Here is a 27,953-nt window from a genome sequence, read left to right on the forward strand (position 1 = left end):
TGAAGGCTAGAACAACTGAGAGGGCCGGAAGCTGCCCGTCTTTGACGACCCTTAGGCCGGCTTCCCATCATCCCCCAGTGGAAGCAAGTGGGGGGTAGGGCTCCCACTGGGTGGGTAAAGGGCATCCTGATCCTCTGTCTGCTGTTCCCTTCCTCTGCCCATGTGGCCTAAGGCACCCCTCATACCTAACACAGCAGAGGAGGGCTCAGGGGCCTGTGTGCCCAGCTGGCAGTCAGTATGGAGTTGGAACTTGGTCTGTACTGGAGGGAGCCTTTGCTTACTTAGAGAAAACAGCTTGTTGGGGTGTTGTATTTTCACATAATATGTACGTAATACATGTTAGTTAAACAAACACTGCCCTATGGCTCCCTGCTCCCAGAGGGCTTGGCTAAGCAGGCTGGGATGCCCCTGCCCCTTCTGTGTTCTAAGCCGACCCATCTGGACCCAGGCTGCTTCCTCTTTCCTGGGAAAAGGCCCCAGGCTTCCTTGGCACTGGCGGAGTGCGGTTCCGGTGAGTCAGGGCAAACGGGAAGCTGCGGCTCTTAGATCCCTGGAAACCAAGCAAGGCCTGGAATGGAGAGCAGAGAGAAGGCCCTCAGGGCTTTGGCCCTGGGCCTGGGGGAGGGCCAGGACGGGGTGGAGTGGGGAGCAGCTGGTGGCAGGGGCCAAGATGAATGAGCTGCTCCTGGAGCCGTCACTGGAAATAGGAGGAGGGGCCACAGGCAGTGACGCTGGGACCAGGGCAGGAGGCCTGTAAACAAGGAAGCCACCTGGGGGAGACGCTGGGCGGTCACTGGTCCTGGGAGCAGGTGCTTCCTGAGGCCCGCCCTTGAGAGGGCCCTGGGGGGCCGCCCGGCCCAGTCAGAGGCGGGCACTAGGGGGCGCTGTCTGCTGGCTTCCCTACTGCAGCTCCTGGGGGCGTGGCCAGTGGAGGGTGTGGCCGCCAGGAGTCCCTTACCCCGGAGGCCGCCCTCCTCTCTGTTCCCAAGGCAGACTGGCCAGGCGCACCAGCGGGGTTCAGCCTGGTCAGCCTGAGTGTGAGCTGTCCCCAAGGACCATGCTTTCTCGCAGTTCCTGCCCCCTCCCCAGGGCTGGGGTCGCAGGCCATCACCAGGCCCCATTGGTTGGGAAGGGGCTCCGAGGCCACCAGGCTCCAGGCTGCCCTTGGCGCTGCCCCCCCTGGCGCCAGGGAAACAAAAGGTTAGGGGCCCACAGGGAGTTATCTGACCCCACCACCAGCATGTGGGGGAGGGGGCCGACAGGGGGCACACCTCTCTCCTCCTCGCCCCAGCTCTCCTGATTCTTCGAGACACTTTCACAGGCGGAAATTCCCAGAGGTCAGAGGAGGGAAACGGTTAATTCCTTTTATTCAATGGGTCCCCCATACACGCCTCCCCCCAACTTCCTCCCTCCACTTCCCGCCCCCCTCTGTGTGAACAGGAAGTGGAGAGGAAAAGGCTCTGAGCAGAGCAGCTGGGAGCAGGAGGCAGGGAGTGGGCTGCAGGCTCGCTGCCAGCCCTGGCCCTCTGCTTGCTTGCCGGAGGGCCAGAGCCACTGGGGCCTGGGAGAGAACCTGCAGCCCGCTGCAGCCCAGCTGGGAGATGGCCAGGTACCCAAGCCCCTTTCCCCAGCCTACCCCCAGGCCAGAAGCTGCTGCCCTGAGGGTACAAGTCCCCCCTCTGCCCAAGACCCAGCCGGCTGCCCCTACACCACCCCCACCAGCCAGCCTGGGCATCCTGAGGCTGGCAGCAGCTCTCAGGCAGCCGCCAGTCCTGGCACTGGCTCCGCCACGCAGCCCCTCGGCCCTGCCAGTCCTTTGAAGCTCCTGCAGCGCTTCCTGTTTGGGGCGGGTGATGCCAGGGCCCCTCCCCCACCATTGTTCTGTAGAGACCATAGGTCCATCTGTTGCCCCATGGTGGGGCCCCTAGGCAGTGCCACACGGGAGCTGCACCACAAAGGACCCTGCTGGCAGCTTTGCTTACGTGGGCCAGGCTGGCCCTGCAGCAGACTGAGGCTGAACGGTGGTCAGAGGCAGGCATGGGGCGGGCAGTGGGATAGAAACGTACTAGGTGGCTTTCTCCTTCACCTGGCACGTGAGCTGGTGGTCATCAGGGAGCTGAAGGCCACCAGGAGAGGGACACCATGCTCAGGCCCAGAGGCCCACACTTTGGTATTCGAGGGCCAATAAAAGGGATGCAAAGTAGGGTCCTCCCCTTGAGGGCTTCCTCTCTGCAGGGGTCCTCCCCCACTTCCTGTGTGCCCACCAGTAGGTGGTTTCCCCGTCCTGATTGGCTGGCTTTTGCTTAGCGTTTGTTCGCCTTGAAGTGGCCTTTGAACTGAACAGTCAGGAGCTCACCCAGGAGGTCCTGGGAGGCTGGGCAGCCCCAGGTGTGAGGCCAGCAACCAAGCTCTGCTAACAAGCCCTGGCAGGAAAAAAGGAGAGGGGTGCTGGCCTGGCCCCTAGGAAATCGGGTGCTGCCCCTGCTTCCCAGGCTGCTGCGGCCAGAGGTCTGTTGAGGTTCCCAGGTGCAGCGCGGCTCCCTCCCCGGCTGCGGCCTGCTCTCCCAGCTCTGGCTTCCTCCTGCCTCTGCACAGGGCCAGACACAGTCCACCGCTTCCTTCACCCACCAGCTCCCCTCAGCGTCTTTCCCCAACCCAGGACTTCAGCTGCTCCCGGCTCCCAGAGCGCACAAAAGTGCCCTGGAATCGTCAGAGGAAAACATGCATGGATGCCCAGCGCCTGGAATTCCTGTGCCAAGTGTCCCTGGCAGGGGCTGGGCTGGAGCCCACCCTCCTGTTCCCTTGGCCCATCCTCTCCCTCCCTGTCCCGTTCTCTAGGGGAGCGCCAGGATGCCCAGGGACCCAGTTTGAAAACTCGCTGAGCTGCCACTGCCACCTGCTGGCTTTTCAGGCGCTGGCTGTGAGAGGCCCCACGCGGGGTCCTGTCCCTTCTCCCTGAAACTCAGCATCACCTGGCAGCAACCCAGGCTGCTGTGAGCCAGCGCTGTCCTGGGTCCTTCCTCTCACTCAGTTTCTATATCCAGCCCAAGTGGGTGGTGCTGAGGGACGGGGAGATGACCTGCAGAGAGCCAGCGAGCTCAGGTCTGTCTGCCACTCGCCAGCTGTCAAGCTGAGAACCTCCATTTCTTCACCTGTAAACCGAGAACAAACTAAACAGCCGCGAGGCTCTCCTGAAACTTGGCCAGGAGCAGGCCATCCCCAGGGCGGTTCCCTGGCCTGGCCTGTGCTGAGGGCCTGGGGCCCTGGGAGCCTGGGGCAACTGGTCCCTCCCAGACCCTTCCCATCCCATCTTCTTTTTAGGAATCACAGAGGAACTGGAACAAAGAGGATGGCTTGAGAAGGGTTTTCTGATCCTTGGAACTCATTTTTTCTCCGGGAAAGAGGTGCAGAGTGACAGGGAGGGAGGGAGCCATGGAGCAGGTGGACTGTGGCCATGGAGGTGGGACCGCACTGGGGTCTGTGTCCCTGGAGGAGAGAAGGCATGACCCCAGCTCAGAGGACCATGGGACAGGCGGAGGGGGCTGGGCACCAACCAGGCATGGCCCCTCTGCCAGCCTACCCTCACAGTCCAGCCCAGAGCTTGCACAACAGCCCGGCTGCCTGGCACTCCCTGGGGAGCCTCAGGAAGTTCCCCTTGTCCCCCTCCTGACCTTTGACCCCCTGGGTTTGCTGCAGGCCAGAATTGCAGGCAGATGTTCTCTCTATACCTTCTGTTCCTTGCCATTTCCCTTTAGGGCGGGACTTAGACACCCCAAACCCCCACTTGCTGGAGCAGCTGGCAGCCCCTGCAGGAGCCAGTGAGGACGGCTGGCTACAGCCAGCAGGATACACGTAGTGCGGCTGTCCACAGGGCCCCTGACCCACCTTGTCCTGCTCCGAGACCCTAGCAGGGGAGGCCCCAACCACCCTTAGCATCTTTCTAACACTCAGAGCTGTTCCACGTTAAACCACGCTGCCTCACGGCACTCAGTTTCACAATCAAATAATTCCCTTTGGTTTTCTAGTGGAGTTTTTGCTTTTATTTTTTAGGGTTTCTTGGCTTTTTTTTTTTTTTTTTTTTTAAGCAATCAGTCTAAATCTGTCATCACATATCTCCCATTTCCGCCCCAAAGGGCCTCCTTGTCATCCCCTGGAAGCTGGAAATCCTATGTGTGGGCAGAAACCCCCCAGCATCCCCTACTGCTCGCCGGCCCAGCCTGGCCTCTGCAGGGCTAGCCGTGTTCGATGTGGGAAGCGTCTACACTCCAGGCTGGGGCTGGAAGGGGAGTTTCTCTTTGGACCTCCCCAGCTCAGCCATGGAGAAGCCATGTGGTCTAGTGGTTAGGGCTAGAACACATGGGTTCTGTCCCCAGCAATCTTTGACTAACGCCAGAAGTCCCCTCGGCACCTAGGCGACTCAGTTTCCCTACCTGCTGAGGAGCTCAGAGCTTCGCCGTCCTGTTCATCTCCTACCTACCTTGGTAAAGAGCTCTTGTCCCCAAATCTCTGTTCTGTCGCTTACAAGCTGTGCGACCTTGACGGATTGCATAATCTCTCTGACCCTCAATTTCCTCATCCATAAACTCAAGATTGTTGCTGTACCGACCACCTGGCTGTTGTTAGGGTTAAATAGGAAAACATCTTCTCGAGGGCCTAGCGCCAAGCTTGTGCTAAAAGCTCAGTACACAGCCGTTGTTATTGTTAATAACAAGTAGAAACGCACGGGGCCATGGGAGGGCGTGCTCCCCGGCTCCGCAGCCTGGCCTCTCTGACCCAGCCTGCCCGCCCCCCTCACCCCCACCTCCCTACCCTGCTCTGGAGGGCCAAGGATGCCTTCCCAGGCCTTGTAGCTCAGGGCTGAGGCCCCGCTGCTCTGTCCCTGTCTCCATGACGACCCCAGCCCCTCCCCTCCTTCCTTCCTCAAGAGCTTTCTGTTTACTGTAAACAGCTGCCCCAGCTCAGCCCTAGCTGATCCCGCCCAGGGCCAACCAGACCCTCTCTGAACTGGGCCTGGCTTGGTGGGTGAAGACCCCCCCCCCCGCCCCCGCCCCCCCCATAGCATCCTGGGTTCCACAAGGCCTTGAACAGGCTCTGCTTTGTCCCCTCTGCTGGAGGGGAAGGGAGAGGTGTGGGGCGGCAGCGGGGTGGGGGGTGGGGGTGCATCAGAAACCAGGAGCAGATGGATCCCGGCGGAGGAGACAGGCCTAGCTGGGACATCTCCGGCTCGGCCTCTGCTGGACCTGGACTCAGATCCTGCTTTGCGTCCAGTCACTGGGTGACCTCAGGCTGGCCTCTTCACTTCTCCAAGCCCCTCTCAGTTTACTGATCTGCACAATGGCGACAGCAGCACCCGCTACGAGACTTGCCTCGTATGCACAGGGGAGAGAATGCACGTAGAACCCTGGCTCAGGGCTGGGCCTGCGGCTGGCCTGAAATAACAGTGGCTGGACTTATCTCTCCACAGCCATCTTTTCCTTGCACGCAGGGGCTCCTGAGGCCCTGCCTGTCCTTGACCCAGCATGCCGCAGCCACACGAACCTACCCCTGGGCATGCTGCACAGATGCACATGACGCAGCAGACGCTGCGGGCGAGGAGGAGGAATCTGGTTGTTTTCCTAAACTGATAAGACTTAGGTGGGCCAGCTTCGGAGCTGGGACCTCTGTGCGTGCCCCCAGCGCCGGTCACCCAAACCCCCTCACCTCTCCCCCGACTCGGCCTCTGAGTGTGCATCCATTCCCCACCTAGCTGAGCGATTGCAGGAGTGCCCCGCCCTTTCCCACAGGGGTCTCGCTCTCAGGGCAAAGTGGTCTGTGGTGTGAGGCTCCAGGCCACCCTGCATCATCCGTGGGAGAGCCAGCCACAGGTGGCCCTGTGAGGCGAAGGTTAGACCTACCCCTCCACTAACCGCCAGGCCACCCAGCCACTCTGCCACAGAAGCTGGGGTTGGGCAGGGGCATTCATTCGCTTGAGTCACTCCCCTCAGGCCCGTGAGTAAGTGCCCCTCTGGATTTCCAAATCCTGCCCCCTCCGAGACACGCCCATTGGGGTCTTCCAGGGCTGGGGCCCTGTGGTCCCAGGTGCAGCCCTGGGGCTCCCTGTGGAGCCCGGAGTGGCAGCTGGAGGCTCATGAGCCTGGCAGATTCTGCTGCCCCCAATGCCCCGTTGCCCACGGCCGGGCTCAGCTCCGGAGTTTCTGTCTTCACCCCGGCCCTGGGCTAGGAGCCCCCAGTACTGCAGTCAGCCCCGCGGGCTGGCCTGGAAATCCCCCACTTCTTACCTTGGCTGCTTGAGGAAACAGCCTCCCGGCAGAGGGCCGCCTCCCGCCAGGGACTTTTCTCCTGGGGGATGTCACTGAACTTGGGGCAGCTGCAGGGACCCCAGCCCCGCCGAGCCGCACTTCAGCCCGCCTGGGAAGGGAGGGTGTGCCAGTCACACAGGACTGCTTTCTCCTTTGCAGGGAACATGGCAGCCACGGGTCCGAGAACCTCGAGGGCCTACCGCGGGCCTAAAGGAGGGTCATGGAGAAGGGAAGCTGTGGGCACCACGGTGGCCAGGAGGGTCCAGACTGTGTGTGGCTCTGCCCCAGAGCTGACCAGCCCTTCCCCCACTCTCCCCAGCCCAGCACCCTGTCTGAAAGGGGTCTCCTGTTTTGTTTTTAATTTTTCAATGTGTTTAAAAGGAGGAGAAACACACAAAGAGAATCTTTCATCTGCTGGTTCACTCCCCAAATGCCCATAGCAGCCAGGGCTGGGAGAGGCGAAAACCAAGAGCCCGAAAGCCAATCTGGATCTCCCATGTGGCTGGTGGGGTCCCAAAGCCCTGAGCAGGGAGCTGGAGTTGGGGCGGCAGGACTGGAACCCAGGCTCTCCAATACGGGGTATCCCACGCATCTTGACCACTGCGCCAAATGCCTGGCTGAAAGAGGCTTCCGTAGGATGCACAGCCCTCAGCGCTATGCCAGGGGATGGTTTCTGAGTATTTATATGCACAGACTAGACCAACAGTCCAAGCTCATATTAAATATTATTAAAGCTCAGTTTGGTTTTTGGTGAAAAAATAAGATTGAGTAGAAGTGCCTTTACCCTCCAGCCCCAGGCACTGGTGCAGTGAGCCTCTCACCCAGCACCCACGACACCCACCTAGCAGGAGGCCTGAGGGCTGACTCACTATCCTACCACACTGCAGGCCACAGACAACCTGGTGGCGCGTGTCTGAAGCCCTTGCTAGTGACTAGCAAAGAAGCTCGGTCATCCTAGGCAAGTGGCTGCAGTGGTGGCCATGCTGTGAGACCTCTCCCATCAGGGCCAGGCAGCCTGTCCCCAGGGTAGTCTACACAGGAGGAAAGCGCAGGCTGTGTGCACTCCAGCACATGCCCAGAGCCTGCCGTCACAGCCAGCTCTGCAGTGGCCTCTGCTTTCTGGCCACACAGGCACTGAGACCCCTGCCATTAACCCTGCCGAGGAATCACATGGAGAGGCACGCATCAGCGCGTGGGAGGTGGGGGTGTGAGGGCTTGCCACACTGTCAGCAGAACTGTGTGTGTTCTCTCCTCTCCTCACTTCCCACTCGACTACATTCTGATCCGGCAAGAGAGAGCTTCCCAGGGCCAGCGCTGATGGGTCGCCTGCCCCGTCCGGCCCGCCCACTGGCTTCTAGCAGGGAGCAGGGGTCCACAGGCAGAGGAGGGAGACCTGTCTTTCCTGCCTGCCCGGCTCCAGCTCCCTCGGCTGGCTCTGGGGCCAGGGCTTCCTCCTTGGAGGGTGGCAGAGGGGGAGGGTGCAGGGCGGGCTCAACCCCCAGCCCCTTCCCCCACTCGCTGACAGCTGTAATCTGCTTGGGAAAATCTCTTTTTTTTCCGCACAGGAAAAAATACTAGTTGTCCTGATAACAAGGAAAACAAAATCCAGCGCAGGGCATCAGACTTCCTGAGGCGGGAAACAATGGCCAGGGCGAGCTCGGTGGAGAAGGGCCGCAGAGCGCGGGAGGCGCGCGGGAGCCTGGAGGGGACACTGGTCCAGTCCTATCCGGCCGCCGGCGGGGGAGGGGGACACGGACCGAGGAACTTGGAAAAAAAAGATTCCCCCCAAAAAAACCTTGAAGTCTGGGCTGTGGAGCTACATCCGGGAAATGATTCAGGAGCAGAGCACGTCCCCGCGTGGGGCCAGGCCCCCGGCTCAGGTGCTCTTGGTCCATCTCTTTCCTCCCAGCCCCCAGCCTGTTCTCCCAGGGGCCTGGCTTGAGGCCGCAGGCACCTGTGGGCAGCCCTCGCAGCCTCCTTGCCGCCTCCGCCTCCGCCTCCCTGGTAACTTTCCACTGGGGGGAGGGGTGATCAAGAAGCGGAGGACCTCTCCCAAGGCCTGATCTGATGCCCATTTCCCTCTGGGCCGTTGGGCTCTTTGGTCCAGGGGTGGGTGTGGCCTCCGAGCACTATGGGGGGGAGGGGAAGTCCAAGAGGGGCCTTGTGCTAGACCCAGCTGCACATCTGGTCACCTGGGGAGCTTCCAGAAGACACCAGTGCCTCCTAGGCCTCATCCAGACCACTGATACAGAAGTCTCGCGGGAGCTGCTCAGGTGATTCCTGCGTGTGGCGGGGGCTAAGAACTCCTGTGCCATGACCTTATGGGGTCACTCTCCGACTGGTCACCTCGACCTCTTCCATGAGAACTGGGCCCTCAGCATCACATGGGAGCCCCCTCCCCGCAGAAATGGCCACCTAACTGGAGGCCTCTGGAGGTGCCGGCCCCAGTTGGAGGCCAGCTGCCCAGCCCAACCGCAGGGTCTGGATGCCCACCCCCTCCTCTGCTCCTTCTCTGCCCCCCCGGGGCAATGACCCCGGGGGCCTTTGTTCTCAGCCAACAGGAGTGTGACCAGAAACCTGCACACAGTTTAATTACAGCCACATGCAGTGGCCATGGGCTGGTCCCCACTCAACCTGCCCGGCTCCCCTGCTCAGCACCACCCCGAGCCTGCAGTCCAGGCGAGCCTGGAGTGGCTCTCCCCCCACCCCGGGTTCCTTCTCTCGCAGCACCCTCAGTCCTCCATCTGCACAGGCTCAGGAGCACGGTGCCTCCCCCGGAGCCAGCGGCGCTGACGGGCAGTGCTGCTGGGCTGTGCCGTATCCTCAAGCCTCTGAGTCCGAGACAATTCCTGGCTTGTTCTTTTTTTGTTTGTTTTGTTTTGTTTGTTTGTTTTTTGTTTTGTTCAGTGAGAGAGAGAGAGACAGAGAGAAAGGTTTTCCTTTTGTCGTTGGTTCACCCTCCAATGGCCGCTGCGGCCGTTACGCTGCAGCTGGCGCACCACACTGATCCGAAGGCAGGAGCCAGGTGCTTCTCCTGGTCTCCCATGGGGTGCAGGACCCAAGCACCTGGGCCATCCTCCACTGCCCTCCCGGGCCACACACAGCAGAGAGCTGGCCTGGAAGAGGGGCAACTGGGACAGAATCCGGCGCCCCGACCGGGACTAGAACCTGGTGTGCCGGCGCCGCTAGGCGGAGGATTAGCTTAGTGAGCTGCGGCGCCAGCCCCCTGGCTTATTTTTGATCATTCATCAGCCTGACTCTGTCACCTACTAAGCGCTGTGACCACCTGCTAAGGCTGCTCCCAGCATCCATCGGGGCGGGGTGGGGTGGGGAGGACGGCTCACCCTGCACATCCTCGCCGCTGCCGCCGCCCCCCCCCCCCCAGCAAGGAGCATCTCAGCTACTCCGTGATAGCTGAATAGTTCTTTCGTGAGTGGAGCATAGGGTATCTGTCCCCTGCATTACAAACAAGGGGACACCAGGGGCAGGGCCAGGATGGGCCCTAAATACTAGAACAGAGGGAGGATGGCACAGCCAGGGCCCATCACCTGCCCAAACTCACCAAGGGTGCCTGCTGCTCCCAGCCATGAGGGGCTCCTGAGTGCCCAGGCTCCTTCCAGAGGGCCTGTGGGTTAACCGCCCCTCTAGCTAAGGCAAGTTGTCCACCAGGAGGGTCACCAAAGAAGGCTTCCTCCTCCTCCTAAGGCGGCTTTCTTGGCCTCGGGTCCCCAGGGGTCTCCCTTTTCTCTCGAGGAGCGGCCCACCCCACCCCACTGTGCCCTGCCAGCTCCCAGCCTGCCTCGCTCTGTTTTCCAAACAGGTGGAGGATGCTGGGGACAAGGGGCCACCTGGCTGTGGGCTTCTGTGTCTCCAGGGACACACGGCTGGCCCAGAAGCCACAGCCTGTCCCCATAAGCCTAGGCTTTGACCCTTGGCCTGGGTAGTGGGCAGCAGGCTTCAGGAGCTGGAGTGCGGGGCTCGGGAGGGAGGGGTCCAGGCCCAGCTGCCTGGCTGTGGGTACTAACAGGCCACGCCGGGGGCAGCAGAGCTGGGGGGGCACCACCACCTGCTTTTCCTTGTCTTGTTTTCAGGGCACTAATTACCGTGCGAGCTCCGAGCTGCCTAATGAGGCCGTTTGGATTTCCTGTTGTTCTGGCTGCCCAAGACCCTTAAAGGGCCAGCACTGTACCAGGAGCAGGCCCTGAATGGGACATTAGTGCTCTGTAGGGGCTGAGCGCAGAGAGGCCACCTCGGGGCCCGACCAGGACACCAGGGGCAGTGAGCAAACAAGGGGGCTGGTCAGATCCACTGCGCCCACACCCTCCACGGATGCCCACTCAGAAGTGCCCGTGCCGGAAGCAGGAGCTTCAGAACTCTGTACGGCCGGGCACGGACCGGGGCAGGGAGCCGAGGAGGAAAGGCTGGTGATGTCACCAGTACCCAGACTGTGAGAACCTCTGCAGCCCCGGGCAGGAGGGAAACGCCGTGACGTCCTGTCCCCCCCGCTGGAAAATAAACACTTGCTGTCTGAGCGGCCAGTGCCGCTTGTACAGGGGCAGGCTGGCCGAGGGCTAGGGGCCCAGGAGCGGGTCCAAGGCCCGTGCAGAGCAGAAGCCGGGCGCAGGCTGCACGTGGCCAGGACTCCGGGAAGGCTGCCCTCACTCAGCCCGCAAGGTTCCCAGCGAGCTTTCGACCCTACTGCCCCGCGGGCTCTTCCTAGCGGGCGCAGGAAGCAGGGTGCTTTCTCTGCTTCCAGCTTGCTGCAGGCTGCTGCTAGACTGGCAGCCAGGTGAGGGGGAGGAACAGCCCCGGCCCTGCGGCCTGTCCCAACTGCCCTTCTGGCAGTCCCCTGGGTCCCTCGAAGGCCTGGACGCCACCCCCCCACGGGCAGAGTGACGACATTGTTGTTCTTATACGGGGCCTTCCGCCTGCAGTTCCGGCTCCACTAAATGGTGGGAATGAGGGTCCGCAGGACAAAGCCAGCCTGGTTCCCGCAGCCACCGCAGAATGGACGGAATCCCCATTGTGTGCGGGCGCCCAGTGCCCGCCCTCCCTCACCCTCACCGCCGGACGTGCCAACAAACAGCTCATTGAGCCGGGGAGGGGCCCGGAGACAACAATGTCCCCCAGCCGGGCCAGGGCAGTGAGCTCAGCTGGGGGTGGGGGCTGCCTTGGAGGCTGGAGGTCGATGATCTCAGCCCCGGGGAGGGCTGGCCACTGCGACAGCCTGACCCGTGCCTGGCCTCCCCGGTGAGGTTGAGAAGGGCTGACCCAGGCGGCCTCACCCTGGCTGCCCCACCCTGGGGCTGAGCTGGGAACACATCAGCACTTTTCATGCTTAAATGGCCTCTGCCCAGCACTCCAAGCAGGTGCAGCAGGCAAGCCGGGGGACCCAGCAGAGCCATCCCAGACCTGGTGGGCCTTCCATCTGACAGTGCCATTCCCGAAGCTCTCAGCAAGATCTAAACAGAGGCCTACGCTGACCATAGTCAGACTCACAGATCAAACAGAAGATGTATTTTCTATAACAGAGCCATCTAAAGAGTATGGGGCAGCCAGGAGAAGGGGTGAGAGTCCTGTCCCCAGAGGCAATCAAGCCCTGAGATACAGAATATGGGCTTCATCTAAGCATCCTGGAGATCGCCTCTAGATATAAGGCTGCAGATCATTCGCCCAAGACATCTCTGGACTCCAGGCCTGACTCCAGTCCGGCTGTCAGGCAGAAGCTCGGGTCTCTGAGGGAAACAAAGAAGGGGAAGCCTGGCCAGGGAGCACCATGGCCATTCTCGTTCTAGGAGTTGGGGAAGTCCTGACACTGGTCTCAGGCTTGCAGGGAGCAAGAAGAGGGAGCAGCTGCCAGCGAGGAAAGTGCAGGGCCTGTCCCAGCAGGCCTTCAGGCCGTGACGGTCTCTCGACGCCTGGGAGCTGCCAAGTGAGAGACAGGACGTGGGCATCGGTGCACACTGGGCCACAAGCCACAGATGCAGAACAGCTCTCGGTTGCCTTCTCTCCACATCCCAGGGCCACAGCAGGTGGGCCATACCTGAGCCCAGGCTCTCTGCCCAGCAGTGGTGCATGTACACACACACACGAGCCCCAGGATAATTAACCATGGGGCCTGCAGTGCCACATCTCAGATGGAACATGCCTTTTACTTGCCTTCTCTTCTCCTGTGGCAGTTAATTTTTAATGCATTGTATCTTATTTTATTTCAGAGACACAGAAATCTTCCCTCTGCTGGTTCACTCCCCAAATGACTGCAACAGCTGAGGTTGAAAGCCTGCAACTCACTCCAGGTCTCCCACATCCTATGCACGGCAGGAGCCCATGTACTTGAGCCATCATCTGCTGTCTCCTAGGGTGTGCATTAGCAGGAAGCTGGAATTGGAAGTAGGACTTGAAACCAGGCACTCTGATATGGGGTGTGAGCGTCTTGGTGGCATCTTAACTCTGTACCAAATGCCTGCCCCTTGAGGGCAGTTTGATGGTTTTGCCCCAGGTCTCCCCAGCTTCTTACCTGGAGAGGGACTGTGGTGACAGGGGAGGGGAGCAAGGCACACAGAGAGCACCGGAAGAGGGAGAGGGGAATTAGCCACAGGGCAGCACAGGAATCTCAAAGCCAGAATGGCTCCAGCAATGGGAGTGTCATGCTGTCCATGCTTCAGGCTCATGAGTGACACCCACCTGTCTGTCTCAGTACAGACAGCCGGCTGAGGCTGTTACTGAACCCCTGGCGTTGGAGACTCTGAATACTCACCACCACTCTGGAAATTCTCAGTGAGCTTCCAGATCTTAAATTCAACCTGCCTGGCGTGTGGCTGAACAGTTCTGTAGGGCTTGATTTTCTGAGACCAGCACCGGAAGGGCTCAGGCAGGAGAAGCCACATGACATTGACTCACAGTGGTCTAAACACTGTCCCAAAAACTCCTTGGGGCTGAGAGAGGGCCCAGTACTTGGTACCCTCTGGGACTCGCTGGACTTCCTCCCTGGGGACAGTCTAGACACAAGGAGAATCCTGGGCTGAAGTTCTTCGCTAATCAAAGGCAAGGCAAGTTACTCATTAGCAAGCATCAGCATGCAATTCTCATCAGTTCCAGGCGAGAGTTCAACCTGGATTAACAATTGGGATACACAGTGTAGACACTGTCACAGGAAGTTCTCCCATACGTCTAACCTAGATCCTTCCTGCCACCATTGAAGCCTGTTTCCTCTCATTCTGACCATGAGAGATGTGCGGGGTCCCTGTGCGGAGAGAAGAAGACAGCCGGTCACCATCCTCTGCTTACAACCCATCACCTGCTCGTCCTTGCCCATTAGATTCCTCCTTGCACTGCTCCAGGGAACAGTGACCAGGCGGCTCAGGCAGCTGTTCACAGAGTTGGCACCTGTCCCTGGTTTCTGTGCCCAGGTTCTCTGTGTGTGTATGTGTGTGTGTGTGGATTTGAAACAGCACTTCCTGGGTCAGAGCTGAGCATTCCATCCAGGGAGGCTGCAGGGGACCATGCTGGTCAGAGTGAGCCCCACTCCCGGGCTCCCGCTGCTGGAGAGGAGGGGTGCAGGCCCAACCCCCGTCCCTCGCTGGCCCTGAGTCCTGGGTGGCAGCTGGGATCAGAGATCAGAGGCTGTGTGGGGAAATGAGAAGAGGTCAGAGTTTCTTCCAGGAGAGGAGCTGTTGCTCAGTGGGCGGAGGTGGAAGACTCGCAAGGACTTAGGACACAGAGGGTTCAGGGCACTGTGCAGCTGGGACACTAAGGGAGGGCCAGCACCAAGGTTCCCGCCTGGCACCATTGACAGAGCAAAGGGCCTTCAAGCAGGGCTGGCCTGTGTGTTGGGCAGGGGGCACGAGATGAGGATGTCCAAGGTCAGCAGGGACAGGGCTGAGAAGGAGCAATGAGGAAGAGCCCCCTCAGGGCAGGAAGGCAATCCGAATCCTTGCTCAAACCCAAGCACTTCTGCCCCCCCCCCACCACAGCATCCTGCCCCTCAAGTTCTCTTTGGGGGCAGAGACGCCCAGCAATGCCTCCACCCTGTGCCCCCTGCCTTCCAGCCCCACGGGAACGTTCTCAGAGGCCTCAGGGCAGGCAGGGGCAGGCTGGGCAAGGCCTCCAGTCTGGGGTCTCCAGGCAAAGGCTGCTATTGGCGAGCCTCAGGGCTCCCCGACCAGGGTGGAGACAGGAAAAAGCTGGGGCAGGGGAAGCCAGGCGCTCTGGGAAAGTTGCCTTGGAGGCTGCCCTAAACCCCAGCCCCCTCTGTGGCTGGAAATACCCGCAGCACGGCTCCTGGCTCTTGCTTTCCAGGCATCCCCTGGGCTTAGCAAAGGAAACTGTGGCCACGGCCCTGTCTTCAGCAGCATGAGCCCCTGCAGCCACGTGTCTCCTCCTGACTGGGGCCCAGGAGTCCTGGGGGAGCTCGACCCCACCACAAGTCAGGTAGAGGACCTCAGCTTCTCCCCGTCCACACCAGTTACCCCAGTGGCAGATACCCCCTGCACCAGGTCTTTGGGGAAGGCAGAGGAGACAGAGTGTGGGACTAATCTAGACCTCAGGGCCCTGGGAACCTGGCCGAGAGGAGGTGAGAGGCGCTCTAGAGCAGGCACTGCAGCTCTTGCCAGGGGTCCTGCCCGCTTGGACATCCTTTCCTTGGCCGGGAGCCACAGTCAGTGGGCAGCCCTGCCGGGCTAATGGCCCTTCTTGATGACATGGGGAAAGAGGGCTAAGCCACGCCCTGCCCCCAGCTTCCAGTCACTTCGAGGGGCAGAGCAATGCAGAAGCTGCTTCCCGAACACCACCCAGAAGGAGAAGGGGTGCTAGTGCGAGACCTACTTCTTGCCTGGCCGGAGGACCAACTCCGGAAGGCTAAGACCCTGGGCAGTTGGTTCCTCCAAACTCACTCTTGAAGTTCCAGTCTTCTCCATCCGCACTGGGTCCCTACAGAGCCCCTCACACAGCTGCCGTCTCCCCGTCTCCCCTGGCGGCGCCCCTGGCTTTCCTGCTCAAGCCTCCTCCCTCCAGTTCGTCTGGCCCTGCCCTCCTTTCCCTCTGGAACTCAGCTCCATTCCACACCTGTCCTAACTGTCTGGCAAAGGCCCCGGGGCAAAGGACAGCATCGTTTATTGGGTGCAGCAAACCCACAGTCTGATCCCCACTGTGCAGAAGAGAAGACTGAGGCATGGAGCTGGGGTTAAATGTCAAGCCCCAAACCACACGGCCAGAAAAGTGCCAAGAGCTGGGTCCACCAGACTCAGTGCTCACTCGTGGGGGCCCCCTGGCGCCAGTCAGTGCACACCCCTCCCTTCGCACAGGGACCCCCGCACATCTCATCCGGTTCCTTCCCCAAGCCCCCAAGTGAGTCCTCAAAGGCCACCACCAAGTCAAGTTCTTCCTCCCCCCGAGCCAGCTGCAGGCCAGTCCTATGGGGAACCCATTCTGTTCCGCGGGGAAAACCCAGGGCCGGCGGTTCCCTATAGGGGCTCCAGGCGAGGCGGACGGGGCCCCGCCCGCTGAGCGGGAATCCCGTCCCCAACCGCTGGGGAGGGGAGGGCAGAGGAGGGGCACGGGCGGAGGTGGTTCTGCGGCGGCATCTGTCCCAGGCGGGCGGGAAGCTGCTGCATTAAATTGTAAAATCGATTTATTGACCGGCAGGTGCGAGCGGCGGCAGATGGAGAGTAGCGCGGCCGGGGCGCATCTGCGGGGAGCGGCGGCATCGATCCCGGCCCCCCTCGGAAACGCGTCCGTCTCGGGCCTTTCTGCCCGCTGGTTCCCAAGGGCAGGGCCAAGGTCCGAGAACCTGTGGCGCCCGACTGGCTAGGGCAGCTCGATTCCCTTCCCCTAGCCACTGCCGGCCGCAGGGCCCGGCTGTGCCCCCGCGGCTGGCAGGCTCCGCCAGCCCCACTGCCCCAGTTGGCACGCGGCGGGCCAGGCTGACGCGTGGCAGCGCCCTGCGGCAGATGAGGCACGCGCCGGCCTCATTTCAATGTGAATGGGGCGAATGGAGCAGCCATGTGGCAGCAACAGTTTGCAAATCTCTCCGCCTTCTGTGCAGCTCCCGGGCCGCCGCTCCCCGCACGTGGCCCCTTCTCCGCAACGACCGCAGCGGCGCCCCTCTAGGCCTAAGCGCCCCGCCCCACCAGGCCTGCTTCCCCGCCCCCGGCCTGTCCAGCGGGCTCGCTGGCCCGGCCCCCGCCGCGCTCCTACTCGGGCGCAGCGTGCCCAGTGGAGAGAGCTATCCCTCGGGAGGGCGGGCAGGCGGCCGAGAAGGCGGCGAAACGGCGCCGGGGCCTCGGAGGCGCCTGCGGCCCTGGGAAACCTCGTGGGCTACACTGCTGGGAAGGAGTGCCCGGGCTCCTGCTGCACCCCAATAACCCGGGGTCGGCTTAAGGACTTATCTGGAAGGCAACCGTGGCGTTTCTCGACCTCAGGGGCTGGCTCAACTTTCCAAGGGATTGTGCGCAGTAGCCAAGAGGGAACGGCAGAAGCCAGGCCTCGATCCCGCTGGGCAGCGGAGCGGGGCTGTCGGGCTACAGAATCCCCTTCCACATGCCCGGGAACCCCGCACCCAGGCGCAGTTGAGCGCCTACCCCAGGCGCGGGGTCAGCGGACTTCCGCACAGGTCCAGCCCCACCGCCACCTGCGGCCTCGGAAGCCACCCAGCCTCGCGCTCCGGGACGCGCCCGCAGGTTGCCAGTGAGAGAAAGGAGCCCCAGCGAGCAGGGGGAATGAAACTCGGGGCCTTCACCCCCGGTTTCCCCGCAGGAAGCGACCCTCTTCTGCCCAGTGAACACGAGCGAAGCTCGACCCCCATGGATGGAATCGCTGGTTGGTGCTCAGAACCAGAGGTGGTGTTCTGGCCGGGTCCTTTCCTGCCCCAGCAAGGGGCTCCTAGATCTCCAGGATTCTTTGCACTTGGTCCCTGAGTATCGTCCTGACCCCAGCTTTTGTTGGGTCTGCGCCCGTTTGCAGAGTGCTTTTGGGCACATTAGCCTGGGTGTGTATGAGGACGCGGAGAGTTCCAGATCTGCCGGTACCTAAAGAAAAGCCTAGAGTCTCCGTCGAGGGACGGGCAAGCCCCGCGCCAGGAACGGAGCATGTTTGATGAATTCCCCGGTAGGGGTTTGGGGAGCGAACGGACAGAGGCTGGGTTCCAGCTCGGGGGTGGGTAGGACGCACCCCCCTGGCATCCCGGCAGGTCGAAGGATCCACAGCGGGCGGCCACTTGGCAGGATGGCCGAAGGCACGGCCCGGCCTCCCCCTCCCTCGGGCCTGCCCATAACCTACATTAACTCTCGAGCGCAGCCTGGGCCCATCTGCCGGCCCCCGCCCCACCTCAGTTCCCCACGCCAACCCGCTCGCGCCAGATGGTGGCTGGGAGGGGTGGCCGTGCGTGGGGGACCCCGGAGCCCGGAGCCTCACCTCGCCCCTCCCCCAGCCCACGCTCCCAACCTCTTGTTTCTCATCCTTTCTCCCCTAGTCCTCCACCACCTCCACCCAAGCCAAAAAAAAAAAAAAATCAGACTATGCTCAGCATTGGCAGCTGTTGGGCTCCGCACCCCCCCCCACGACCTCCCCCGGGCCCGCGCCGCGTCCCCGTCCCCCCCCCCCGCCCCGCGCGCTGATCTTATCGCCCGACGACAGCCATCACCGCGCGGGCGGGCTGACAGCTGAAGCCACAGGGCTCCGCCGCCCTCAGCGTCAGAGAGAGAGAGCTCCCCGGCACCCCCGAGACTGAGAGAAGCCGGCCCTCCCCGGTCTACGGCCTCCGGGGATCACGCCGGGTTCCGGGAAAGCAGCTGCGCCGCCGCCGCCGCTGCTGCTTGGAGGAGTGGGGCCACTCGGGGAGAAACGCGCAAGTGAGAGAGCGCGAAGCTACCTGAAACTACAGATACTGCGCGCGCTTCTAGTTCCACCCCACAAGCCGCCCCATGGGGAGAGGACCCGGGCTTGCCCGGTCTCAGGCCCTCGCCTCGACTCTCCTGTGGCCGGAGCCAAGTCTGGAGCCGGGAGCGTTCCTCCCTGCCTCAGCGGAGCGGCAGGACGCGGGCGGGGGCTTGGTGCTTCTGGGGAGGGAGGGGGGACACGGTGGGCGCTGGAGCTGCAGCGGGACCCAGGTGAAGGGAGGCCCTGGAGGCGGGGCCGGACTCATTACCATACAGCTGAGGACGCGCCCCCTCCCTACCTCGGGGGCCAAGCCCCGCCTCCCCCCACCTCGGGGACCACGCGTCTGGGCGCTGGCACGCGCCAAGCGCAAGCGGGGGGCGGAGGGGGAGAAGGCACGCGCTGGGCACGCCCCCGCAGCTAGCGAGGGAGACGCCCACCAGGTGCAAGGGAGGCAGCCGGAGCTCCGCGCTCGGCCGCTCAGCTTGCTGCTAGCGGCCAAGGAGCGGTTAACACGTCTGCCGGCTCCCTGGCTGCGCAGGGTCAAGTGGTGGGTGGGCGCTTCTAGGCTGGAGGCCGACGAGGCGAGGGGGTCTCGAAGCTCTGGGAAAGAAAAAGCGATCGGAGTTCCCCGAACACTGGTTTTCGCTTTCTGGGCTTAAGTTCTTATCACCTGTGCGAGGACCGCAGGTAACTAGCGCCCGCTGCGGACGCACAGTCCACGGGGACTCCCTAGTGTCTCCGCCCCCAGGACCATCCGGGAACCACCCGCTCACCTCCCGCCCCATCCCCCCCCCCCCGCCCCTGCCCGGCCACCCTCCCTGTCCTCCGGCGGCCAAGGTCTCTACCCTTTAAACGGCGATCACAGAGGATTGGTCACCTCCGCTGGCGCAAAGCTGGGGGGCCCAGGGGTTAGGAACGACACCGAGGGGGCGGGGACCTGCGCCGGACTGGCTGGCAGGGAGGGGGGCGGCGGGGGCGGAGGCCCCCTCCAGGCGGCGCTGGGACTGTAAGAGCTAAAGGCCGGGAGGGGAGGGGAGAGTGACCACGAGTCTGAGTGACAGGCGGCGAGGAGAGGAGCCAATATATATAAGGAAGGCTCCCGAGCGCGCAGGTTTCAGTAGCAGCGCTGCGCGCAGGCCAGAAACACAAGGCCGGGAGCCGTAGCCCCTGCCGCCTCGGCACAGTGTACCCGGGCACCGGCCCCCAGCAGCCCCAGGATTAGCCCGAGGACACCTCCTCAGCTCGGCCACCGCCCAGCCGCCCTCACCTGGATTACCTACCGCGGCAGCTGCAGCGGAGCTAGCAAGAAGGCGAGGGGGGAACAGCGTCCCGAGAGGAGCCCGGCTTTTGGGGGACCCCGCCAGCGGGCGGACGCGCGGGAAAGAGGCGCGTCCCGAATAGAACCAGATTCGGGGCCCGCGGGTGGAGAGAGCGACGCCCCAGGGGATGGCAGCCGTGTCCCGGAGCGCCTCTGGCTGGGCGCTGCTGCTGCTGGTGGCACTGTGGCAGCAGGTAACGTCCCGCGACCCCCCCTCCGCCGCGCGGCGCTCCGGGCCATAGCCGCGGGCGCCGGCTGAGCTGACCGCTGCCCTCTCTCCTTCCCTCCGTCCCTGTGCAACAGCGCGCGGTCGGCTCCGGCGTCTTCCAGCTGCAGCTGCAGGAGTTCGCCAACGAGCGCGGCGTGCTGGCCAGCGGGCGGCCGTGCGAGCCTGGCTGCCGGACTTTCTTCCGCGTCTGTCTGAAGCATTTCCAAGCAGTCGTCTCTCCGGGCCCCTGCACCTTCGGCAGCGTCTCCACACCGGTCTTGGGCACCAACTCCTTCGCGGTCCAGGACGACAGCAGCGGCGGGGGGCGCAACCCTCTCCAACTGCCCTTCAATTTCACCTGGCCGGTGAGCACTGCCTGAGCACACGGGGAGGTCACGGACCCAGAGAGGAAGCGCCCCGGAACCAAAGCCCCCTCAGGTTTCCTTGAGTCCCCACCCCCGCCCAAAGGTCCCCAGGGGCGTCTTCTCCCCTGGCCCTTTCTTTCCGACTCTCCTGGGACTCCATCCCTTAGAAGGCTCGCACCGGTCTCAGTCCCCCAGCTCCTGGGACTCCATCTTCATTACCTATCGCCCTGACGCCCCCTCCCACCCTGCCCGGGGCTCTCACTTACACCCCCCCCCCATTCCTCACCCCGCACCCCCTCCCAGCCTTCTTTCACCTTTCCTGCTTGCGCACTGCACTGCGCGCAGACCCGTTATGTTGACCCGGGAGCAGTAACTGTATCCTCCAATTAGATTAATTAAACCGGCTGCCACAAGGCACCCCTACCTTTCCCCCTGCTCATCTCGCTTTCTCTTGGCACCCCCCCCCCCCTTCCCAGGGAACCTTCTCGCTCATCATCGAAGCTTGGCACGCGCCAGGAGACGACCTGCGGCCAGGTGAGTAGCTCGCTCCGCCGCCACAGGGGGGCGCCACGCGCAGCGCCGAAAGAGTTAAACTGCTGTCCGGGTGGGGGAAGTGTGGGCTTGTGGGTGGGGGGCAGGACGCTCAGCTTGGCCGGGAGCTGCGCCCCGCGCTGGACGCTCAGATTCCGCCCGCTGCCTGGACTCGGAGCACAATTGCGTTTCCTGCGGGTTATTTTTGGCGTGGGAACGCGGGGAGCGCGGCGGTGAGAAAGGCCAAAGCTGACGGGCCCCTTCCTGTATTTTACACCTTTTGCGAATTCCGCTCCTTTGGAAAGGGAATAATGGCTTTGGGATGTTGTTCTGACACAGAGGAAAAGGACATTTCAGCAGCACAACAATTCTCACTTTGAAAAGGAAAAAGAAAGCCATCACCCACCTCTGGGGACAGATGCCCTGAGTGGGCACTGAAGCACCCCCTGCTCCCAGCAGACCCCAGGCTGGAGACCTTTTATTCCTTTTTTTTTTTTTTTTAACTTTTTTTCACCCCCCCCCCCCCATTTTGACCTCTTTTCCTTTTTACCCTCCCTGTCTGCTTCCAGAACACTGGGATATCTTAACATCCTTCTATTGTCCCCTTTCTGAATGACATCAGGCCCCCTGCACATGCACACACACAGGACGGCTATGCAGTGGGCCGTGTGGGTCCCTGTGGACACTGAGGCTGGCTTGTTGGCTGGTCGCCATCATTGCACCCCCTGGGGCTGGCTGCGCCCCCCTGACCTGACTTCTGCTCCTTCAGAGGCCCTGCCGCCAGATGCACTGATCAGCAAGATCGCCATCCAGGGCTCGCTGACCGTGGGTCAGAACTGGCTGCCCGATGAGCAAGCCAGCACCCTCACCAGACTGCGCTACTCCTACCGGGTTATCTGCAGCGACCATTACTATGGGGACAACTGCTCTCGCCTGTGCAAGAAGCGCAATGACCACTTCGGCCACTACGTGTGCCAGCCGGACGGCAGCCTGTCCTGCCTGCCTGGGTGGACCGGGGAATACTGCGAACTGCGTAAGCAGCTGAGCTCCCACCTGCCTGGACAGGGAGGGTCCTTGTGCAGACGTGGCACCTGCCTCCGTGGTAGGGTCACTCTGCCTGTGGGCTGGGCCTCCGGACACCAGGGAGGCTAAGGGTGGGCTTGGGCTCGGAGCCCCTCTCCTTCCACCTTGCAACTGAAGTCTGCAAAGCGTCTCCTTCCCTGTGCCAGAGTTTCCTTCTGAGATACCCATGGCTCCTCCAGGAGGCCAGGAGGGCTGGGGCACCCCCAGGGCCTAGGCAGGTGGAGAACGGGATTTCCTTGGCACCCCAAGCTCATCGAGCCCTGCTTTCCTCTCGCAGCTATCTGCCTTTCTGGCTGCCACGAGCAGAATGGCTACTGCAGCAAGCCGGCGGAGTGCCTGTGAGTCGGGGGACGGGGAGCGGGGTGCGGGCAGCTTCCGTGGCCAGGCCCCTCACCTCACTCTCAGCCTCCACTTCCGTTCCACAGCTGCCGCCCAGGCTGGCAGGGCCGCCTGTGCAACGAATGCATCCCTCACAATGGCTGTCGCCACGGCACCTGCAGCATCCCCTGGCAGTGTACCTGTGACGAGGGCTGGGGAGGCCTCTTCTGTGACCAAGGTGAGCTGGGACAAGGAGATGCAGAGGGGACAGCAGAGAGGGGGGAGGGTGGAAACCAGAGAAGCTGCGTGGCCCTTGCTTACCTAGTAGCTTTCCCAGGATCCTTCACGGATCTTGAGATTTTGAAAAGAGTCTCCACCGTGGGCCTAACGTGAGACCGTGGGTCCTTGTGCAGGTGCTGGGAAGCTAGGGTGGCGGGAGAAGCCAGGAGGTGACAGGTTGGCAGCCTGCAGGTTGCACTCATAAAGGCCAGAGCGAGAGGGAGGCCAGGCTCAGTTCCTCTTTCCACCTTGTAGTTACCTATTAACCCCCTAAGTGTTTGCTTACCTTCTAGGCCTGTTTGAGCAGCTCTCCCCTAAACAGCTGTCTGCTGGGGTGTGCCCACCGGCTGCCCCAAAGCCCTGGGGGAGCTGGGCCTCAGGGCAGAGTGCTATCTAACCGACTTGCCGGTGTGGGCACAAACAGCCTGCCCTACTCTTCCCCAGCTGCTCTTTCCACACAGCTCTGTGCACACACTGTCTCTCCCTGCTTCGGGGGCGCAAGCCACGCTTCTGGCTACAGAGGGGTCTCTGAGTCCTAGCCAGGGGGGAGGGAGCTTCCTTCTGCCAGCAGCAGCAGGTGCCTCGCATTGTCAGGGTCAGAGGAGGTAGCTGCCACAGCGACATGTGTCCCAGGCCTGGGCAGGGTGTGCAGAAGAGCTGCTAGGCTGGAGAGAACTTGTCTGGGCCCTCACCTGCTGCCAGCGAGGGGCTTGGAATTCAGACGTTATGTTCTTTGTGTGTATGTCTTTGTCCTTCTCCCCTTCCCCCAAGAAGGACACACACACACACACCTACACACCTGGTTCCTGCTCATTCATTTTCCTCTCCATTCGCTCCCAGGTGACACGGTCATATACTCATCATATGCAAACACAGCCCTTACAGTCCCTATATTTGCTCTGTCTGGTTCTCCCTCCCTGTCCTTCCCAAATAAGAAAACAAATACTTACATTTCAGCATACGCTTGTCACACCTCCTCCTCCAACAAATGCCTGCTCCCCGCCTGCCGCAGCCCCCTTCTCCCCTCTCCCATTTCCCTAAGTGGAAAGCTCACCCCTCTCTCCAGCTTCCCAGGCTTATCTCGGCTGCCCCTCCTCCATGAAACCGTTCCTCATTTCCTCCCTGACCGTGGCCTTGCCCTCCCCTGCTCTTCTGTGCCTCCGTGCTCCTCTGCCCGGCGGCAGTGTGTGCAAGCTTACCTGGCACGAAGCTTACCTGGCACGACGTTGTCCAATTGTGTATTTTCAACCTTGATGGACTGCCCTGGGCATATGTGGTTCAAGGTGCTTCCACCTACACGATCTTGTTGACAGAGGAGGAAGGATATGTGGGCCTGGAAGACTTTGAGTTGAAACCTCTTTGAGCTAAACCTGGGGGGTGAACTTGCCCCACAAGGAGCCCTGAGGTGGGAGTGTCCCCTGGCCCTGCTGAGTTGGTCGGTTCCTGTCTCTGCAGATCTCAACTACTGTACCCACCACTCCCCGTGCAAGAATGGGGCAACGTGCTCCAACAGTGGGCAGCGGAGCTATACCTGCACCTGTCGCCCGGGCTACACTGGCGTGGACTGTGAGCTGGAGCTCAGCGAGTGTGACAGCAACCCCTGTCGCAACGGGGGCAGTTGTAAGGTGAGGCCCAGGCCGGCACCAGAATGCAGAGATCCGGCCAGGTGGATGTACAGCCGCAGACAGGCAGCCCCTGCCAAGCATCCCTGCCCTGTAGGGTCTGACTTTGGCCCCTTTATGGTTTCTCCAGGACCAGGAGGATGGCTACCACTGCCTGTGTCCCCCGGGCTACTATGGCACGCACTGTGAACACAGCACCTTGAGTTGTGCCGACTCCCCTTGCTTCAACGGGGGCTCCTGCCACGAGCGCAACCAGGGGGCCAGCTATACCTGCGAATGCCCCCCCAGCTTCACTGGCTCCAACTGCGAGAAGAAAATGGACAGGTGCACCAGCAACCCATGTGCCAATGGTGCGTCCTGTTGCCTTGCCAGCCTGGGAGTCTGCCAGCCTAGGGGAGGGCCCATCTGTCACACTGGGTGGTCTGATATGGGCCCCTGTCTGTTCTGGAGGGTGAAGAATTTGAGCGACTGAGGGTGTTTTGGGAAGAGGAGCTGGTTAGTAGTGAGGAGCAGGCCTTCGGAGAGGGGTGGTGCACGCCCTGTGAGGCCTCGTGTCAGAACTCTCTGCCAGCTGGGGCAGCCTCTGACCCTCGCCAGGAAGTCCTGGGCTGGAGAGAGGGAGGCTGGAGGCAGGGGATGCAGTCAGAGCTGCTCTTGGAGGCCTTCCTTGCCCCGTGCAGAGCCTGGTGTGACAGGACGTCCAGGGTGTTTGGCCTCCTTTCAGAACACACAAAAGTGTGTTGGTAACCCTTGTGTACCTGGCCTCTGGATGGCCCGGTGCAAGGCCGGCGGGCAGCAGCGTCAGGGGACAGAGAAGCTTGCGACTCAGAGAGAGATCGGAGGGACTGAGATGAGGCTGGACGCTCGCTGAATTCTCTGGGGCCACTATTGCTTCCTCAGCCTGTCCTCTGTCTTCGGTGCCGCCGTGAAGGTGGAGTGAAACGATAGGCATCGCATTTACTTGAGCATCTGCTATGCACCAAGCAGGAGCTCTTGCCTCTGTGCACCTTCGTACCTGCCTGGGCACCACGTGCTACCCCAGTGCAGCAAGTGAGGAAGCTGAGGTTCAGAAGGCAAAGTTACAAGCGCCAGGTCCCCAGCTGGAGGGAGACAGTTGCTCCCCAAACTGGAGCAAAGGCGTCTGAGTCGAAAGTTCTGTGAGACGCTAGTGCTTTTAGGTGTAGGGAGGCAGAGTCACTCTGTGCTCTGGGTCCTGGCGGTATAGTGGGCTCTGTCAGCGCTGCCTGTGCTCACAGAGCCAGAAGGACCTAGTTTGTCCCCACGATGGGCCCCCATCCCTGCACCGGCGACCTGTAGGCTGTTGCTGACCCGCGCCCCGTGTGTTCTCACAGGGGGCCAGTGCCTGAACCGAGGCCCAAGCCACATGTGCCGCTGCCGTCCCGGATTCACAGGCACCCACTGTGAGCTCCATATCCGCGACTGTGCCCGCAGCCCTTGCACCCACGGTGGCACTTGCCATGACCTGGAGAATGGATTTGTGTGCACCTGCCCGGCCGGATTCTCTGGTCGGCGCTGCGAGGTGCAGGCACCCGGAGATGCCTGTGCCTCTGGGCCTTGTTTCAACGGGGCCACCTGCTACACCGGCCTCTCCCCGGACAGCTTCGTCTGCAACTGCCCCTACGGCTTCGTGGGCAGCCGCTGCGAGTTCCCTGTGGGCCTGCCGCCCAGCTTCCCCTGGGTGGCTGTTTCCCTGGGCGTGGGGCTGGTCGTAGTGCTGGTGCTGCTGGGCATGGTGGCGGTGGCTGTACGGCAGCTGCGGCTCCGGCGGCCCGAGGATGGTGGCAGGGAGGCCATGAACAACTTGTCGGACTTCCAAAAGGACAACCTGATCCCCGCTGCCCAGCTCAAGAACACAAACCAGAAGAAGGAGCTGGAAGTGGACTGTGGCCTGGACAAGTCCAACTGTGGCAAACAGCAGAACCACACATTGGACTATAACCTGGCCCCTGGGCCCCTGGGCCGGGGCACCATGCCTGGGAAGTATCTACACAGCGACAAGAGCTTAGGAGAGAAGGTGCCACTGCGGTTACACAGGTGAGCTACCCGGAAGGCCTTGGGCCTGGCCCTGCATCCCGACAGAGGCCTGCCTGGGCTCCTCCCAGGGAGTGGGGAGCTGGCCCAGGCCCTTGGCTATTGATAGGCGTCTCCTCCAACACGATTTCTGCCAGGGACCCTTTGCCCTCCCTCCCCATTTGTGGGCTCATTCACAGATGTCAGGTGTGCACAGGCTGTCCTGACTCCCATCCCTCCGTGGCTGTGGCTTCCAGTGGCAGTGCCACGCTTTCCCAGGCCTGAGACCTAAGGTTGGGGAGTCCTGGGGCTCTCCTAGGGGCCTCCTCCCACCCACCTCCCTGGTGAGGCCAGCTCTGCTCAAGCCCCTTGGTCTTGCCCAGTGCCGCTTCTGCAAGCGCCCCAGCTCTCTAGGGTCCGGGCTCCCCGATCCCCACCCCAGCCTCTCCCCACCCCCACCCTCTGCTCACAGCGCCCCGTCTTGTGTTCCCTCAGTGAAAAGCCAGAGTGTCGGATATCTGCGATATGCCCCCCCAGGGACTCCATGTACCAGTCTGTGTGTTTGATATCAGAAGAGAGGAACGAGTGTGTTATTGCCACAGAGGTGAGTGCTGGGCCCGCCATCCCTCCTGCCCTGTGGGGGCTGGGGGCAGTGTCCAGTCACTGTGGACCTCGTGGGCCACTCCTGGAGGCTGGGTCAGAATGCCTCCTGGGCAGGCTTTCGGGTCCCTGCTGGCTTTGTTGCCATGGAGGGGGTGAAACAGGATACATAAGCCAGGGCTGGCCTGGTCTCTCCCACTGTGTTGGCACTGTGCTGGGCAGCCGTGGCACTAGGCCAGCTCCCTGGTGCTGCTTCCCAGCCGCTGGTGGCTGAGGGGGGTTGCCTTGGGTCCTCCTGCCCCTTCCCACTGGCCTCCTCCATCAGACCACCCCATGAGCACCAGCTCCGCAGTTCAGGTGTGGCGTGTCAGGGTGGGCAGCCCCACACTGCCTTCAGCCCTGCCTGCCCTTGGCTCACGCCTACCTTCTGACGCTCCCCAGGTATAAGGCAGGGGCCTACCCGGGACAGCCTGGCTTCGGCCCAGCAGCTGGACTTTCCTTCTGCGTTGTTTACATTGCATCCTGGATGGGGCGCTTTAAATATGCAACGTGCTGCTCTCAGGAGGAGGAAGAATGGTGCGAACCCGACAGACTGTGACCTTGCCAAGAGATGCAATGCCCTTGAACACCTGGGGGCGTCTGTCTGGCATCAGATTGGCAGCTGCGCCAGCCAGGGGAACAGAGAGGAGAGGAGCGGTGCCACTGGGACCTGCCCTGCCAGCCAGGGCTCTGGCCTGCTTTCCAGAGAGTGGTGGTGGTTCTGTGGGGGCCTGGAGCTGCCATGGCCTGCACTGGCATTGGTGTTTCCAAAAGTGCCTTCGCCCAGGCTCCGTGGAGACAGCCGGGCCCAAATCAGAGAGGACAGAGGGGGCCAGAAAGCCATCAGGTGTGGCTTTTGGCAAGGGTAGCCCTGCAGGTGAGGCGAGGGCCCGCAGGGAGAGGAGCACTTTCTGCCCCTGCCTCCTAGCAGCGCACGTGGGCCCTTCTTGGACTGCCCCCCAGCTCCTCTCCCTGGCCAGCCCCCTGGGCAAGAACGTTGGTAAGTCTTACCTGGCACCCATTGCCCTCTGCCCCAGCTGCCTCTGAGCTCCTGGGAGCGACAGGCAGAGGACCTGGCCCTTGTGCCCGTCGGGCACCAGGCCTTGCTGGGGTGCTCAGGGCAATGATGGTGGACATTCCACTGGGGGAGAGATGGGACCCTTCCCTCCCTCGAACCTGGGCTCTGACCATGCCCACTACTGCCCCCAGACAACCCTAGAAGCCCATCTTCAGAAATCAATAATATGAGTTTTTATTTTTTTTGTAGTTTATTTTGGAGTCTAGTATTTCGGTAATTTAAGAATCAGAAGCACTGACCTTTCTACATTTTATAACGTTATTTTGTATATCATGTGTATTTATAACATGGAAGAGATGTGTACAGGA

At 61.9% G+C, this 27,953-nt stretch overlaps 1 protein-coding gene across 1 annotated transcript; it reads left to right on the forward strand.

Annotated features, from left to right (window-relative positions):
• The first annotated feature begins 19,285 nt into the window (after window positions 1-19,285).
• On the forward strand, window positions 19,286-27,953 carry DLL4 (delta like canonical Notch ligand 4). The gene is made up of 11 exons (XM_008269178.4): window positions 19,286-19,685; window positions 19,795-20,064; window positions 20,541-20,598; window positions 21,365-21,628; window positions 21,956-22,016; window positions 22,104-22,234; window positions 23,731-23,900; window positions 24,028-24,247; window positions 25,250-25,952; window positions 26,424-26,532; window positions 26,970-27,953. Exons 1-11 carry the CDS (start codon window positions 19,620-19,622, stop codon window positions 26,973-26,975), a joined length of 2,058 nt encoding a protein of 685 aa, XP_008267400.2. The 5' UTR covers window positions 19,286-19,619; the 3' UTR covers window positions 26,976-27,953.

Source organism: Oryctolagus cuniculus, chromosome 12 (genome assembly GCF_964237555.1).
Source record: "Oryctolagus cuniculus chromosome 12, mOryCun1.1, whole genome shotgun sequence".
NCBI lineage: Eukaryota > Metazoa > Chordata > Mammalia > Lagomorpha > Leporidae > Oryctolagus > Oryctolagus cuniculus.